The sequence below is a fragment of the Phyllostomus hastatus genome, unplaced genomic scaffold (assembly GCF_019186645.2).
Source record: "Phyllostomus hastatus isolate PE091 unplaced genomic scaffold, TTU_PhHast_1.1 phas_contig_113, whole genome shotgun sequence".
Lineage (NCBI taxonomy): Eukaryota > Metazoa > Chordata > Mammalia > Chiroptera > Phyllostomidae > Phyllostomus > Phyllostomus hastatus.
In genome coordinates this window covers 7,711,101-7,729,380 of record NW_025333530.1, presented here as the reverse complement: position 1 = coordinate 7,729,380, position 18,280 = coordinate 7,711,101, and the positions used below count along the sequence as shown (strand labels likewise).

The window sequence follows — 18,280 nt, the reverse complement described above, 5'->3', positions numbered from 1 at the left end:
CTTTCTATTCACCCAAACTGGGAATCAGCCACAGAGTGCAACCTTTGCTCAGGGGAAATAGTGATTCTGTAGCACTGCTCCTGTAGGAATGCCTACTGAGTCTCTTTGCTCCTTCCAGCTGGAAGAAATGCCAGCCACAGCTGGTTTCCTCCCCTATCCAGGCTGAGCCTGCCCCTGGGCTCCTGGCTGCAAGACTATCTATGACCAGTCTGAGCTCTCCTCCATCCTCTCCTTCCCCCTCCCCTGTTTGATCCTGCTTGCTTACCTTTAGATGCTTGAATGCATTGGTCTTTTAGGCATGCCTATATGTTGAGCAGGGAATCCTTAGCTGAGTTATAGTTGTTCAACTTGTTCAAATTTCCAGGGGAGAAACCAAGGGGATCTCTAATACTACTATTCCTCTGATGTCACTGCAGATCAGTCTTAACAGTTTCATGCTAGACCTTAAGGAAGAAATAGTAAAGGCAACATACATATTCCTTGCTTAAGGAATTTAAATGAAGGGGAAAAAGAGTGAATGGTATTGGAAAAGGATATATCAGAATTCATGTCAAGTTTGTAATATGATATTGCTAAAATCTTAATATATCACGAAAGGGAGAAATTAGTATTTATTTGGCAGGGTGGGTGTGGGACAGTAGGCTACATTTCCTTATAATTAATATATTTTAAATGTCCATTACATGTAAATATATTTAAAACAGAGCTCATTGCAGAACCTCATTATTTATATTTCTTGTGCTTCATGGGATACATACTGCTTTGATGGGTCCTATGAAGAGAACAATGTATTTTTTGAGAAGACATCCTCTCATGTACCACTTTTTTTTCTCACTATAACTGCTAGAGACATACTATTCTCAGTCCATCAGGAGGTATGTGTGAATCTGACCTGTCTATAGTCTCTCTAAGTATTTAACTCCCTGCTTTCTATTTGTCTGTTAAATAGCTTACCTATTGCCTTTGATGTCCTGGTCATGAAACGCTGGTGGAAGAGCTTCTTTCATTGGGCACTGGTGGCTCTAATACTCTTTCTGGTGAGTTTTCTCATTTTCTTGGTTTTTTCTAAAGTTTTATGAAAGCAATTGCTGTTGTTTTTTTTTTTAACTTAGTTTAAGTTAATTTACTAGGGTAATATCTCTTAACACTTTATAAATTTCAGGTATCTAATTTTATAATACATTATTTGTATATTCCACTATGTGAAAGCAACTTCTGATGTGGGAAAGAGAACATTAGGAGTTGATTTTGTTTTTATTTTGAAGTTTATCCTATTAGCATTGTAAGGATGTTTCCAGAGCAAAACTCTGCAATTGCTGTGTACTTTCTGCTCTGTTTCAGGTGCCTGTGGTGCTCATTGATAGCTACTATTATGGGAAGTTGGTGATTGCACCACTCAACATTGTTTTGTATAATGTTTTTACTCCACATGGACCTGATCTTTATGGTAAGGCCTTATGAGACTGGGAAAAAGTTGGAAAATAGCTTAATTTGCCTGGGCTTTGACATTTTAATTCAGTTGCCTCATTTTATCACTTGAGTATAGTGCAGTGATAATATGTTGCCACTTAATAATTCTCCTTGATTAATGTGATGTTTGGATTTAGCTTTTTGTTAGACCTACTGTCTGTTATTCTCAGTTTCAAAGTAGTGAGGGCTCTGTTGGGTATGCCATGGCTTTTGATACTACTCTTTTTTTAAATTAAAAGTTCCTTTTTCCTCTTCTTATTAGAAAATTACTATGATAACAACAATAAGAGGATAAACACATTCATAATCCCATAACCTCCAGATAGCTATTGGTAACACCTTGGAGTATATTTTTCCAGACATTTTCTGTACATACACACATTTGGTATTATATTTTCTTTTTTAAATTTGCGTTACTTCAGTATCAGGCATTAGGGGGAAAAGTTTGGAAAACCTTTAGACAAAGCATAACAAGTGGGGGGTGGGGTCAACATGAGAGGGTAGGCAGTATTGATGTAAGTAAGAATGGTCCACACCTGTAGAGAATTTTTGTAAGAATCTGAGCCAAACTGACAACACATGCTAGGTAGGAAGCAAGATCTCAAATGCTCCAAAGAATAATAGTTTTGCAGCTTCTTTTATGCAATTGAAATTCAGGAAGGTAGAACTGCATGAGGGTGGGAGACAGCAAGGCAGGGATCTAATCAGGTAAAGGTTATGCACTCTCTTGAGGGCAATCACATCTTAGAAGGAGGAGTCTAAATAGAGTTATTTCAAAGCTGTGTTAACCTAGATGCACTGAAACAGTGGATAGGCAGGGCTGGCTTATGGCAAAGGTAAGCCTTTTATTGAAGAATTTATATGCCTTGGTGTGACACCTACCATGACCTCCCTAGTTAGAAATCTATGATCAGATCAACCCAATGAGGTTACTTCCCACAGAACCCCTTTTTTCATCCACAGTAGTTTGGCCAGTTTAAGGTTAAGAGAAAGGAAAAAAAAAGAATGCCTTTTGTTTGGGGATGCATTCATTCTCCAGTTTACTGCCTTTTCCACCCCTCCCCTGATGTCTTTCTCTCAACCATTTTTTCTCTTTTTTTTTTTTCTTTCAACACCAGTCATTTGTTACCCTGAGGGTATTTGAGTTAGTGAAGGCTACAGAGGGACAAGATAGAGCTTCCTGATCAGATCATGCAAGTCAGTAAACAATTTATGAGACAGTGTTTCATTAAAATAAGTGTAGTTTCTTCTGCCTTAATCTTTTGAACTTTTTAGAGCATTTCACATGTGATTAGCCTGAGACTCTCCTATGGAGCAGGTTAATATTTTCAATGTGTCTCATCAATTTAAGCCATACCCACTATTTTTCTGTGCCACCTGCTAATATAATCAACAGATTGAGATTTAAAGTAACCCTAAGAATGAAATTTAATTGGGTCTCCTGGGATTTGGGGAATATTGACCTTTTAGATGGCAAGAAATAGGTTAAAATAAACTGTTTTGTTCAGTGAATTGAATTCACATACTGCATGGTTAAAGCATGAGTGCTAAGTGAAGGAATTTCAAAAGACTCCTTTATGGCTCCAAGATCCCCAAAGATAGGAGAAAAAGCCCCACTTTTAAGCTTTTGCCTCTAGATGTCTCCCTTTAGTTAAAGTGTGTATGTTTTAAATTGCCCCTTGTTTTAGTTTAGTTGTAAAATTTTATTTGATTCTACAAGACAAGGGAGACTTCTGTTAGACCCATATTGCATATTATAAATTGATGTATGTGGAACCTATTGGAAACACGATATCTCTTTTGTTTGGGTGAATAAATTGTGTTTGTTTGAGTTTAATTTTGAAAAAGTGGCTTTTTCACCATTTAATTGGGTTATTACATACTGATGTTCTGACTACTTATTTGCAAAACTTTGTGTTAGAGTATAAGAATGTTACATATTTTGTGTAGTCCCTTTAGATTGATGAAGTTTATAAATCTGGAAATCAGCAGGTTGACAGGGAGAGTAACAAAGAACAAATAAGCTCTGATTTAAGCTTATAGTTCTTGTTTAACATTGGGTAGATCAAGGACCCCTGGGGTAGGTTTTGGGGATCCAGCAGAGCTGTGGGCAGGTTTTCTTGAATGTTGACATCTGCTTTTCATTATGGTCAGCATTTTACTGAGAATAATCCTTGGGCTGTGTTTGCCTGCTTTGATGAACCTGGGATAACTTCAGTTCAGGTTTTGCTGTTTGAATATACAGGAACTGATCACTTTCCCAGTGACAGAAAGCTTGGTTGGGATACTTGGAATTGTCATACTGGTGTCAATAGGACTGATACAGTGCTGTAGTCAACCAGAAAGTGTGGCGGGGGGCAGGGGGGGTCGGAGGGAATAGATTCTGTCTTTATTTTTATTTAGGTAATACTGGTTAGTACAGTAGTAATATATAAATGTCAAGTGTACAACATTATAATTTGATATCTGTATAGTTTATTGCATGCTGACCACTAAACATCTACTTTCCATCTGTTGCTGTATATTTGACCTAGGGATTGTTCCTTGATGGTAGAATTTTCACGTTTTTACCTCATCTTTACCTCAGTTGACAATGGGGGGGAGGGTTGATTTGCATTGTTTGAAAGAGCAATAACTCCTTTTTGCTTCAGCAGGCCTGTAGAGAGAATACTTCTTTTATCTTAGGAGTATTTTTTGTATGTTCTAGGCCTTCAGTGAAGATTTGTCATGACTGAATGAATGATTGAATAAATGAATGAATGAATGGGTGGATGGACAAAGTCTGGAGTATCCATCAGATTACATCAGTGCCCTGATCACTATAATGTCCTAGAACTAATTTGGTTAGACCTGTTGTGGTGTAGTAGGTTGGGATTTTCATTATATCAAATAAGAATAATAAGTAATTTTGCCCTGGCTGGTATGGCTCAGTGGATTGAGTGCCAGCCTAAGAACCAAAGGGTTGCCTTGTAACCCTTTGAAAGGGTCATTCTTGTAACATGAGTTCTCAGATGTTGAGGTTGGTAAGCATGCTTGTGTGGTGAGTGAAGGGTGGTGCTCTCTGAAGAGTAGGCCTAGTGAAGGTGTGGGAGGACAGGTGAAAGAAACAGTCTTCCCTCAAAAATAATAATGGGTCTGCTCGGCAATGCATTCTCCAGCCTAGGATATGATTCCTGCCTGTTTATGTGTTTTCTTAATATTTATCAGGTTACCAGACAAGACATTTCAGAAGGTAAAAGTGAATGCCCTCTGTTAAAAGGCCCACAGTTTTCCCTTCTCCCTGTAGCAGAGGATGAAGAAGCCCCAGTGGAGTCTTTAGGCCTGCTTGGGGTTGACTGCCAGCCGGAACTCTTCTAGAGCCTTCACTCCTTTTTTTTTTTTCAACTTTGGTGGCTTTCCCCTCTTGGTGGTGCAGACTTGACATGTACAAGAATGATTTACTATCATTTACTACCTACAGTTCTATAAAATTATAAGCCTATAAAGTGGTTCTCCTTCATTCAATCTATGGAGAAGTATGGAGAAGTAAACATCTCTTCTTTTAGCCTTTTTGAAAGGTTTCTTTAGCTCATTTGAATGAAAGGGATTGATTTTCTATAAGAGGGAGGTTGAAGAGTCACTCCCTGCAGAGACCCTGCTTCCAGCTTTCTCTCACCTTACCTTTTGCACCAGTTAAATGCTTAGCTTGTCATTCTGATGCATTTTTCTGCATAGTTCATCTTTGATACTTTCTGAGCAGCAGCACTGCATACCTTCCTGGAGATAAAAGTTTTTACTCTTTTCTCTTTTAAGGCAGATGTCTCATCAAGTAGGGGGAGGACACTAGCTAACAGAAATTCACTATTTTTGTTCCCTTTTGCCTTTGTTTTTAATAGTATTATCACTAGAACCTTTTCCACTCTTGGCTTATCCCCCAGTTTTTGCCTCATCTTTCAGGGAAGTAAGTCTATGATGAAATATATACAGCCTAGCTATGAACTTGGGTCTAATGAGCACTGAACATATAAAAACAGAGTTTATCAACTTAATACTTTTGGTTCTGCATCTCAGAGTTCAGTGTACCTAGGTAAAAAGATCATCAGACCTCCAAGAGGGCACATTAAGTTGTGGTAGAGACAAATATTTGCTGGAAACCTGGAGGAGCTTTCCTGGAGAAACATTATATATCTGCAAGAATCAAAGAGAAAGAGGCTTTTTTCTATGGATGCTTAGCATTTGTAATAGATGATGTCAAAGATGTCCCTCTTTCTCCCTGGTCACTCTGGTTTTTCTTCTCAGGCTCAGGCTTCCAGAATTTGTTAAGGAAAAAGTCAGGACAAGGTCGATAGCATGGCCTCCACACTGGCAGTCAGGAGAGGATTGTGCAAAACGTTCCTCTCTGGAGTCCTCCTAAAGGACTCAAGTTAGGAAATGTGTTGTTAAATATTAATTAAAATCCAGAGAAGACATATTTTCTAATAAAACCATCCATTTGTTTTCTGTAACCCCAAAAGTTAGTTATAAAGAATAACAAAATGTGTCTCTGATGAATTTGGCCTGGGTTAGGACCTCTGTTTCTGAATAGGCTGAATCATTGTATTTAGACAGGAGAGAGTGAACTTTCCCAACAGGTGACACACAATTAAACTTGAGTACTTCCTTAAGTATGCCCCCAACCCCTGTCTTACTCCTCTCCTTAGTGTTTCTAGCATTATAAGTTTGACTCCTAGTCTTACTTTGCTGTGCAAGCTGCAAAAATGTCAGGTTTTTCTGACTATTCCTCTGCCTTCTGATTACCCTTTTAAGAAACACTGATTGCAGGAAATTGCTGTGGTGCAAGGTGGGTGTCACAACACAGTGATTAAAACCCATGTGTGTCATTCCCTGCCTGATTGAAGTAATCACCCAGAGGGGAAGAGAAAAAACCTTCCAAATGGGGAGGGGGGGGAGACTGTGTCTCATCATTTAGGTTTTAAGGATTTTAAGTTAAAGAATCAAAGCTAACATGAATAAAGCTTATGTTTTTAGTCATGTTTCATTCTGAATCTTCAAAACTTCTGAGCAGGGTCTGGGTCTCTGAACATTGTTTTCCTAAGGAAAACAGGTTGTGCTATTTACCAAACACAAGGTCCCCTGTATATATAACTATAAAATAGTAGTTGCATATCAAGGGGAAAGATACTAGAATGTAAATGGGATTGAAACTGGAAAAGACACTGGCATTCACGCTGCCTGTCACTACCAAACCCAAAAAGCAATGACAGTGATTGAATCTTTATGGGCGCTTTATTCAGAAGGCCAGCAATCTGAGAAGATGGCGCGTTCATACCCTAACAGACCATCTTGTCTTTTCTTTCCAGGCCATGGTTTTTATAGCAGGGAATAAACAAGGTGTGGTGAGGGCTTTGAGATTCAGGGAGGACTGGGTGAAAGAAGCTGCAACATTCCTATCCTAGGCAGTTAGCTGTTCCCAAGGCCGGGTGGTTGGATGGGTGTCTGTCTCTCCCTGGAACACAAAGGTCCAGATGCCTCCAGTTGTCCCCAGGTGGTAATCTTTAGCAGTGCCCCAGGAGGTCACCTGTTCTCTCAGGAGCCAGGACAGGCCTTATCTGTAGTTTCTGAAACGAAAGCTTTAACACACACAATTACTTGCTAGGCTTATAACTTCTTACGTTAAGCTAAAATTTTCCAACTCTTGAGTCTCCTATCAGGATGAACAAGTGAGAAGAAAATGGGAAAAGCCTGAATAGCACAATTCTACAAGACTGCCGCCCCCCCCGCCCATTCCTCTTCAGATGCCAGTGGAATGTCCAGGTTGTCACTGGTGCTTCTGACAGACTAGCTATAGATTAAAAGTTCTGACAACCCCCTCTATGGGTGCAATTAATTTGTTAGAGCAGCTCACAGAACTCAGAGAAACATGTACTTAAGTTTGTTTATTTTAGGATCTAAGTGAATAACCAAATTGAAGAGATGCATGGAGCAAGTTATGTGGGAAGAAACTGGAGGCCCTTTGTTCTCTCTGCTCTCCTCACACCTGTGTGTTCATCAATGTGGGATCCCGTCCTTTCTGGTTTTTATGGAGGCTTCATTACATAGGCTTGATTGATTAAACCATTGGCCATTGGTGATTGAACTTTATTGCCAGCCCCTCTCCTTTCCCCTGATGTCAGAGTTCAGGGGGTAGGATTGAAAATTCTGACCCTCTATCATAAAATTGGTTCCCCTGGCAACTGGTTCCCATTCTTAGGTTATCTAGGGCTTTCCTAAAGTCCCCTAATTAACATAACAAAAGACACTTTATCACTCTGATCACTTAGGAAATTCCAAGAGTTTTAGGAGTTCTGTATCAGAATGGAGATGAAGACCAAATACGTATTGCTTATTATAAATCACAGTAGCACCAGTAATGTTTAAATTATTTGGTTGTTTTGACAAAGTATTTGTCCCAGTGGGGCATTGCTGTTTGAAATAGAGTGGTCAGTATAGAAAATACAGCTTAATATTTGAAACTTGATTTCTGTCTAAATCATGACCAATCCCATTTTCTTCCCATCTTATGTCTTCTGCTCTTGTGCTTTCTGTGTGTGGCTGAACATGGAAAGAGTGGGCTTGTGGACCCTCTTACTTGGGGCATTGGATCATCATTACTGAAATGTAGAATATTAAGAATCAAACACTGTAATACTATTGAAGGCATCTACTAATGATTTCTTATCTCTTTGTCTCCCTCAGGTACAGAACCCTGGCATTTCTATTTAATGAATGGATTTCTGAATTTTAATGTAGTCTTTGCCTTGGCTCTCCTGGTCTTACCACTGACTTCTCTCATGGAACACCTACTGCAGAGATTTCATGGTGAGTGGCATAAGGGATGATAAGTTTGGGGGGAGAAAAGAGCAAGTAATAATATATACCAAGAAGTGAAAAAGAATCTGCTTATTTATTCTCCATTTTCTTCCTATGGAAATGGTTGGCTTTTTGAATTATCAGTCTGTATGTGAAGATTATTTAGACTTCTGTGAAGATTTGGTTAATAATTACAAGTTAAACTGGCAGGGAGGAGCTTTATAGCCCTTAAAGTGAGGAAGTCAATATAATTTATAGAACCACCCAGGGAGGCAAAAACACTTATAAAATCTCAGAAGATAAGCCTATTTGATGGAGTCTTCTGTTTTTTAAAGAAGTGTGTGTTAACATGATAGATTGCTTAAGATAATCAATGCTAGAGGCAAACATTCTTTGGGAAATTACTTCCACCCAAAATCTGAAAACTAAGCCCCATTGGATACTGAAGTGAGAGAAGCTTTGGACTTCCTAAGAAGCATAATGCTTTTCTTTGTTTTGTTTTCCTTCTATGTTGGCAGTATTGTGAAAATTTTAGTTTGTCACTTGCTTACTCTGTTTCTGTATTGGACAGCCAGTGTTATCTCAAGTTGTCATGGCTTTGGATATCCAGTGCCCATAGTTTCTTTTACGGAATACAGATTTGAGCAGAAAGTTATATGACACTTGGAAAGAGATTTTATTTCAGACTTTTCAGTCTGATTTGGATGCCATGTAACTGATCCCTCCATTCCACCCCTTATTCTGCTTTCCTACTATTCCCGGTTTTTGAAGAATTCACTGTATTATAGTAATAGACTATGACAGCAGTCTTCAGAGTCACTTTTGTTTTGTGTGAGGACTGTTTTAACACAACTGTTGCTAGTAAAAATGAGCTCTTTTGTGGTGTCAAGAGAAAAGAATTTCAAACAGTATATGTGTGGAGAAGTTTAAACATCATGGCAAGATTTTATTGGAGTTAAGGGAATTAACCCTCAGGGACATAGAAGGCAGGTAGGCTCTACCAATAACTGCCACTAGGCTCCTGTTAATCCTCCATATATTTTCTTGGTTCTATAACTGGAAACGACACTGGCCGGCGTTCAGGATGCCTGTCACTACCAAACCCAGTAAGCAATGACAGCGATTGAATCTTTATGGGAGCTTTATTCAGATGGCCTGAGATTTGAGAAGATGGTGGGTTTATACCCTAACAAACCATCTTGTCTTTCTCTTTCCTGGACAGAATTTTTATAAGGTGGGGTGAGTGGATAAACAAGGAGCGGTGAGGACTTTGAAATTCAGGTAGGATTAGATGAGCAAAGCTTCAGCATTCCTGTTCTGGGCAGTTAGCTGTTTCCAGGGGAGGGTTGTCAACTGCTCTCCCTGGGACACAAAAGGTCCAGATGTCCCCAGGCAGTAATCTTTAGCAGTGCCCCAGGAGGTCGGCTGTTTTCCCAGGAACCAGGATAGGCATTATCTGTAGTTTCTGAAACAAAAGCTTTAACATACACATTACTTGCTAGACTTATAACTTTTTACCTTAAGCTAAAATTTTCCAAGTCTTGAGTCCCCTATCAGTTCTTGGTAAAGAATAAGGTGCCATTCATACCATCCAGCCCAACTTCCTGATTTTTCCTGGGCTTGAGTTGGACCCTCCTTCTAACCAATTCCTTTCCTAGACCTAGTGGGGTTCCATGCCCTCTAGTCAATCCAGTTACCTTTCCAGTATTTCCCAGGCTAGGCTCTGACCTTCTATGTCATCACCCTGGTTCTCAGTGCACATGTCCAAGAGTAGAAATACCTCCCCCTGTGCTATCTTGACTTCTATTGTTCATGTCAAAAAGTTCTAATATGTCGTCTGGTTTCTACTGCACATGTACCTAGCAGAGGAGATTCCCCCCATTCTCCCTCTGGGAATCCAGTACCCAGCCAGCAACACCCTCAGGGGGAGTTTCCTGTCTGCTCTGCATTAACTTTCCTTGGTGGCAGTCCCCCGGAATGTATGAATGAATCTGTTTATACTATAGCTTCCTAGTAAACTCAATGGAATGCTGTCCTAATATCTGCTTCAGCTTTCCAGCTTATTAAATTAAGCTTAATATTTATTCACCTCCCTAGTTTATTAAACTTAATATTTGATTCCTTGTGCTTCCTTTCTTATATTAATAATTACTAACTACACTAACATTTTTCCCTGTGAAAACTTTGGGCCTTATAATCTTATAAGGGTAAATAGATGAAGGTCTCATCCTCTGTAGCTGCTTTTTGCTGTCAAAGATGTAGTCCTGCCTATTCCCAGGCCCAGAGGGTCTTCTTATCTGCTGAAGGAAGAAAGGAGCAAAAAGGGAAGGAGAGTCTTTATGTCACAGGTGTGCACAGGTGTGCACAGGTAACCAGGTTCTTAGTGATCGAGAACAAAGAATTGAACCGAACACACAAAGTTTATAGCATAAAGAAAGAGGGGGGGTTTATTAAGTGATAGTACACACCACAGGACACAGGAGTGAGCCAGCTCTGAGCAGAGGAAAAAAGGGGCACGTGGGCTGGGGGTTCTATTCTTATAGGGGCAGAAGCCCCCTGCTAGTCTTTGGCGGGCTTTTCCTGCGCAGGTACAAGGAGTTGGATTTCAAAGCTACTGCGCATGCGTGGTTTCCCATGACTTTCTTGATTGGCTACTGGAGAAGGGAGTCCCACAATGTTATTTCATTATAATGATATTATAATGAATCAGGGGTAGCGCGCAGGCGCATTCTATGATTCAGAGTTGTCCCAGAAAACAGGAACAACCCGTCTTAGGGGGTCTTTGTCATGTATAGGTGTTTTCTACCTCAGCCCTGCGGGGCCTCGGGAGCTTCCTTCCTGACTACCTCCTGCCTCATTTATACAGGGAAGAGGGATTTTGCAAAGTCCAGGTTAGTCATCTGTGCCTGAGAGGCAGCATACGTGATATCTAGAGGAAGACGATGTTGGATAAGCTAGGATCCTTGTGTTCTTGAGGTGACAAATTTAACAAGAAGATTAGAAGACATAGTCCAAAAATGAGAATTATAGCAACTAAAGGTCTGCTGAGAGGTAAGAACCAGGTGATAGAGGGAGGGACTAACTTGATAATGTCCCAGATTAGGTTGGAGGAATGGCTTCCCTGGACCAAGGTGTGTCACATCTGTCTGAAGCCCTCTCGTTTACTGTTTAAGTCAAATTCTGCTTGGGAATGAACATTCTAAGATTTTTCCCCACAAAGACCTTTGAGCCTTTTCCGTCTGAACCATTAGGGCATAAAAGGAAAGCAGTTTCAAGTGAAATCAATAGACTGCCCCATACTTCACTGACTCAACCAGCTATTCCTGACCACAAGTCAATCCAGCCAAACCATTGAGTCTTACTTCAGGAGAAGGTGATGTACATGGGCTTCTAAAGAGAGGCCTATGCCATGTAAACAAGCAACCAGGCAAATAAGCTCATAGGCATATACCCTATGAAAACAGAAGGAAGAACAGAGAGGTTAATGAACACATCAAATCATAAACCAGTTTCTGAATTTGCAAGACTATCAGTTGAGAAGACTACCAAATGCAAGGCTTTGCTGGTATGAAAGCAAGCAGCAATTGCTTGAAGAGGGGAAATCCCCAAGCTGGGTTCTGGGCAGGGACCCGAGTGCCCCTTGCCTGTGGAGACTGCAGGCTCCTGCTGCTTAGCCTTAGGAAGCAGGGAATCTGCACAGTCTGAGACAGCAGAAAAAGGCAAAATGGGAAAGGAGCTGTGTGTTCACTTTGCTCACAGCTCAGCTGGCTTGGCAATAGCTGTGGGAAATCCCCTTTCCTATGCAGAAGATGGAGATGTAGTAGCTGGGCGTACTTGGGGTTTCATGTGCCAGGAGTAAAGTCCAAGGCAGCAGTGGGTGTGCGCTTGCTCCCTGCATTCTGTGTTCCACTGGCACCCACATGCTCATTGCCCTGCAGGGACCCACTGGCACCCATATGCTCATTGCCCTTGCTCATTTTGGACACAGGACAGGTTATGCCCAAGCTACAGTCTGAGCTGCATGGGGCTGTAACAGTGATACAATAAATGGAAGAAATACAGGTGGTAGTAGAGGGGTGGGGAGAGACAAATGAAGATTGAGCAGTTTTCTTTTTTCTTTATTTATGTTTATTGTTTTAATCCTCACCCAAAGGTATGTTTATTGATTTTAGAGATAGAGGAAGGTAGGGGAGGAGACAGAAAGAGAAGGAGAGAAGATAGAGGGAGAGAAACATCAATGTGAGAGAGAAACATGAATTGACCCTCTTCTGTATGCACCCTGACTGGGGATTGAACCCACAACCTTTTGGTGCATGGGACAATGCTCCAGCCAAATGAGCCACCTAGCCAGGGCAAAGATCAAGGAGTTTTACTGCAAGCCACAGCTCCTCCCACTCATGCTGCTCGCCAGATGTTGGGGGTGGAAGTGGAGTCCTTGCAGTATCTCAAGAAAAAGCATTTCCAGGGACCCACAAGGGAGGATGAGATCTGGTAGTAAGATTTATTTGGGTGCTCAATGCAAAATCAAAAGAGTGCCCCTCCTGGGCTCTCAATGTCCCATCACTATCTATCCCACCATGTGTTCAGTAAGGCTGAAACAAAGACCAGTGCCCAGTGTTTCTTTGTGGTCTGAGTCCCCATTTTCTAGCTTAGCTCATGTTCTCACCTGTGCTGCTGTGTCCAGGCTCTTACCTGGAGCCTGTGTTTGGAGTTCATCCATGCGACTGCTAAGGCCACATGGCTATGTAGAGAGAACAGTCCAGTGAGTGAGACAAGTTAGAATCAGAGAGAGAGAGGAGGTGGTTTCATTGTTCCCCTGGGGTTATAAACAGGAGATTTTAAAAAATAACCAATCAACTTCCCAAGCTTTCGGGGCTCATGATGGGCCCACCCCCTAGTTAGACAGACAGGCTTCTATACTGAAGCACCTGCTGGTGCACCCTCCAACAATGGGTACTGAAGGGCAAGCAGTGTGCTCTTCAGGAGATTTCCTGTGTTATGAGGACTCAGTCTCCTCAGCAGCAGTCCCCTGCAGTGTTTGTGAGTCTGTTTATACTGTAGCCTCTTAGTAAACTGAATGGAAAGCTGCTCTAAGTGTCTGCTTCAGCCTCCCAGTTTATTAACCTTAATATTTGTTTCCACTCCCTAGTTCATTAAGCTTAACATTTGATTCCCTGTGCTTCCTTCCTTTTTTTTTTAAACGATTTATTTATTTATTTATTTATTTATTTTTAGAGAGAGAGGAAGGCAGGGAGAAAGAGAGGGAGAGAAGCATCAATGTGTGGTTACTTTTCACATGCCCGCAATGGGATCTGGCCTGCAACCCAGGCATGTGTCCTGACTGAGAATTGAACTAGTGACCCTTTGGTTTACAGGCCAGCATTCAATCTGCTGAGCCACACCAGCCATGGCTCCTTTCTAATATTAATAATTAGGTAACTATACTAACATAACTATAATGCCTTCATTCCTTAAAGTTATCTAATATCAAGTTGATATTCAGATTTTCTTCATTGTCCGAAAAATAGCTTTTTACAGTTAGTTTGTTTTAAAGCAGGATTAAACAAAGGTCATATACTGAATTTAATACTACGTTCCGTAAACTTTTTAAGAGGTTTCTCATTCTCACCTTTTTCTCCTGAAGATTTCTGAGGAAAGGAGGCCATTTGTCTTGCAGTGCCCCACGTTTGTATTCAGCTGTTTGTTCCATTGAGGTGACAATTGATTCCTCCATTTTTTGTATTTCTCAAGGATCACTTTTTCTTTTTTTGGAAAGGAACTTTTTTTCCTGACTATAAAAATAATGTATGCTTGTTGAAAATTTGGCAATGTTTGTAGTGCAAGTATGAAAAGAGTACATTAAGCTGTTTTCTACAGTATGAATCCAATTTTGGTTTAAAAATGTATAATGTCCACCTAGTAAGAAAATGAATGCTTTCTGTTTTTTATTTATACTTTTTATGTATTTTATAATAGCAATAATACTTCTTTTTTTTTAAGATTTTATTTTTATTTTTAGGGAGGGAAGGGAGGGAGGGGGAGAGAGAGAGAGAGAGAGAGAGGGAGGGAGGGAGAGAGGGAGGGAGAGAGGGAGAGAGAGAGAGAAACATCAATGTGCGGTTGCTGGGGGTCATGGCCTGCAACCCAGGAATGTACCCTGGCTGGGAATCGAACCTGGGACACTTTGGTTCCCAGCCCGTGCTCAATCCACTGAGCTACGCCAGCCAGGGCTTGCAATAATACTTCTTAAAAAGAAAAAATATAAAGAACTGAGAAAGAAATTACCCACTTATTTTCTATCATGTAGTACAACTGTTGTTTTGATTTTGTATATTATGTGGAGGACATTTCAAAATTTTAGGCCATATTTTAAAAATGCATTTGTTAGCCTTTGAGATACAGAAGAGAAAAATATTGTTTACTTGTAAAAGATAGGTTACTTTCCTTCAATTAAGAAAACTCCAACCTAAAATAATGAGGTTTGTCCAAGAAGTATCCAACCATGTAATATGAAAAAATAGGGACTTTTCTTTAAGATGATACAAGATACAAGAAACATTGTACATAGAACAATGATGCCTCAGTCCCCTTCAAAGTAGGCACCTTGGGACCTCACACAGTTCTAATCACCATCAGCTGCCCCATTGTATTTTTCTGAATCTCATCAGTGAGTGGTCTGATATCTCTTCCCTTTCAAAGATGATTTTAGTTTTGGGAAAAGCCAGAAGTTGCAGGGTGCCAAATCTGTGCCGTAGGGGGCTGAGTCACCTGGGTGATTTGATGGTTCACCAAACAACTGCAGAAGATGTGATGGATTGTCATGATGAAGCTGCCAGTCACTAGTTGCCCATAGTTGTGGCCTTCTAAATCATCCAAATGGCTTCCATGGAGGAATGTTCAAGCTTAATGCAAAATGTGATGCAGATTCGTTGCTCTGCTTGCTCAGTCACTTTGAATGTGATGACCACACCGTACACATGCTCACTCAGTGGCATCTACTGCCCTCACTAACTAGTACAGTGAAGTCATTATTGCCCATGCATACACATTCCAGTCCACTCTCCTTGGCTGCCAGGTTACATCAATGTTGTGCAAACTGTTCTCGTTATATTAACAATGGCTGGACTTTTTTCGGACATACCTTGTACTTCCTAGGAAGGGACAGATCCTAAATTATAGCCTGAAATCTCATGATAAAATGTAAGAATGGAAAGTTTAAGAGATAAACTTGTTATTACAGTTCAAGGATTTTTATCCCTATAGAGCAGGAGTGTCAAACTCATTTTCACCAGGGGCCACATCAGCTTTGTGGTTGCCTTCAAAGGGCAGAATGTAATTTCAACTGCTTAACTGTTAAGGAGTAGTTACATTTACAGAGTCCTAAAATTATTTTGGCCCTTTTTAAGGCAACCACAAGGCTGATGTGGCCCCTGATGAAAATGAATTTGATACCCCTGCTATAGAGTTTCTTCAAAAATATAGATAATTGCCCTGACCATTGTGGCTCAGTTGGTTTGGTGTCATCCCACAAAGCAAAAAGTCACCAGGTCAATTCCCAGTCAGGGTACAGGCCTGGGTTGCCGGTTTGGTCCCTGGTTGGAGCACTTATGAGAGGCAACCGATCTATGTTTTTGTCTCACATCGATGTTTCTTTCCCTCTCTTTTTCCCCTTCCCCTCTCTCTAAAAATAAATTAATAAAATCTCTTTTTAAAAATACATATAATTTAGGCCCTGGGTGAATAGCCCAGTTAGTTAGAGCATCATCCCAATATGCCATGGTTGTGGATTTGACCACCAGAAAGGGCACACACAAGAAGCAACCAATGAATGCATAAATAAATGCAACAACAGATAGATTTCTCTCTCTCTCTAAAAATCAATCAATAAATAAACTTTAACAAAAAATACAGATAATTTAGGCATGCTAAATCAAGCATCGCTAAGGTAGATTTTTTTAATTAAAAATTTTGGTTTTTAAAATTTTTATTTTTATGATGGATCTTGATGACAGTCATTTCTTCTGAAATTGTTCATTGTAGACATAATGGACAACATGGGGTGCTCTGTATCTACCACTTGCCAGTGATTCTATACACTGCTCATTATCACCAATATAAGCACAGTGTGGGGTGCCTTCACTATGGGTTACAGGCTTATCATATAGTGTGTAGGCATCTAACCATAAGAACTTTGCAGCAGATGCGTGGTCTTAGTGTTCATTAAATTCCTTTAATTCTTTCACCTGCATTAAGTACATTTTGGTTCCAATTCTGGAATTCAGAGTGGGTGGATATTTGCAGGAAAGAAAAGAAAACTTGATCAGTAAACTTCCTTTAAGAATTTTTTAAATTTTTTTGCTTTGAAACAAACTTTTTGTCATTTTTGACTTAATAAAAACCAGTGATGGATTTGAGAATTTGGCTCTTTTTTGTTTTCCTTTCATCTGTAGATATTTGAACAGACTGACTAGCATATGTGTAAGAAGGTTAATGTATTGAACACAACATAGGAATTAAAACTCAAGAATGAATTTATGTTATGCTTTTGGTTAATCTCAGGAAACTTTAGTCTTAGTAGCAAGACTCATTTAAGAGAGAACACATTTTTTCTTCATTCAGTGTAGGGATTAAGTTCTATTTCTCATTCACCTGATTTCCATTTGTTCTAGCCAAGTCTCATGTTGTGCCTCCATTTAGATGTTAGAGCTCTTGGGACAGTTTAGTTAGAAGTATATATACCTCTTTGTACTTCTTTACTGCATTGGAGAAGGTGTGAATACAAGAATTAAAATCTTTTATGGGGTGTCGTAGGCCATATTTTCATGTTTGAGATAAAAAGAACATTGAAACTCAATATGTTGTTTTATTTTAGTATGGTGAAACGTGGATATTTTTCTGTGTCTTGCAGTTCAGAATTTAGGCCACCCATATTGGCTTACCTTGGCTCCAATGTATATCTGGTTTATAATTTTCTTCATCCAGCCCCACAAAGAAGAGAGATTTCTTTTCCCTGTATATCCACTTATATGTCTCTGTGGCGCTGTGGCCCTGTCTGCACTTCAGGTGAGTTTCAGGGAAATGTATATCAGCTTCATTCTGTTTCACATTTTAAATTGTTCCTTAGGCTTAAAGGCAAATTACAAAATGCTTCCACCTAATATATTTTATCCATTCATTAAACCTGGTATAGATCATATTATTAAAGCTTTATGTAGTGATTGCTTAGCTGTTAATTGTAATCTTTTTTGCTGATTACATATTTGTAGTATTAATTTGTGTGTTAATTGACTTTGTTGCCAACCAGAATCCAAGTGTTTTTAAGTCACTGTATGGGCCTACCACAGAGTGGTGGCTTCTGAGCAGAGCTAATGGATTGTCTGCTCTTCAACGAAGGACAACTAAGCACTATACTAAAGCCATCATACAGAAAAACTAAACGAACTTTCTGGCCAACCCGGTAGTATACCCTCAGATATGGGTGACCATCACCACATTCAATTTTAGAGCATTTTCATCACTTCAGAAACCCTGCACTTTCTAGCTGTCGTCACAACCCTTTCCCATATCTCCCCAGTCATAACTACCACTAATCTACTTTGTGTCTCTGTAGATTTGCCTGTTTTGTGACATTTCATATAAATGGAATGAAAATGTCTGGTCTTTTTGTGACTAGCTTCATTCACTTAGTATAATGTTGTTGAGGCTCATTCATGTCAGGATACTTTTAAATAATTTTAATTATAAAAGTAATTGAACTTCATTGCAGGTAATTTTTCTTTTACAACTTTCTAAATTAGTCCTACCACACTAACAAAACACCTGCCCAAATTTTTGCCTATCACATATCCAAGTATATTTTGGTTGTCATCTAAGTTTATATATAATTTATATCCCTTTTAATATAATTACACATATCATAGCATTCTTTATGTTGCCATATCTATACCCATCATTTTAATAGCAGAATAATGTTCTGGATCAG

At 39.8% G+C, this 18,280-nt stretch overlaps 1 protein-coding gene across 8 annotated transcripts in view; it reads left to right on the top strand.

Annotated features, from left to right (window-relative positions):
- The window catches only part of ALG9 (ALG9 alpha-1,2-mannosyltransferase), a 137,131-nt gene that overhangs the window by 33,053 nt on the left and 85,798 nt on the right, over nucleotides 1-18,280 (top strand). For all 8 annotated transcript variants that reach the window (XM_045839511.1, XM_045839544.1, XM_045839521.1 and 5 more), the window contains 4 exons: nucleotides 950-1,037; nucleotides 1,342-1,447; nucleotides 8,185-8,307; nucleotides 17,207-17,361. In XM_045839511.1, coding sequence (XP_045695467.1) covers nucleotides 950-1,037; nucleotides 1,342-1,447; nucleotides 8,185-8,307; nucleotides 17,207-17,361 — 472 coding nt within the window. The remainder of the gene's footprint in view (nucleotides 1-949; nucleotides 1,038-1,341; nucleotides 1,448-8,184; nucleotides 8,308-17,206; nucleotides 17,362-18,280) is intronic.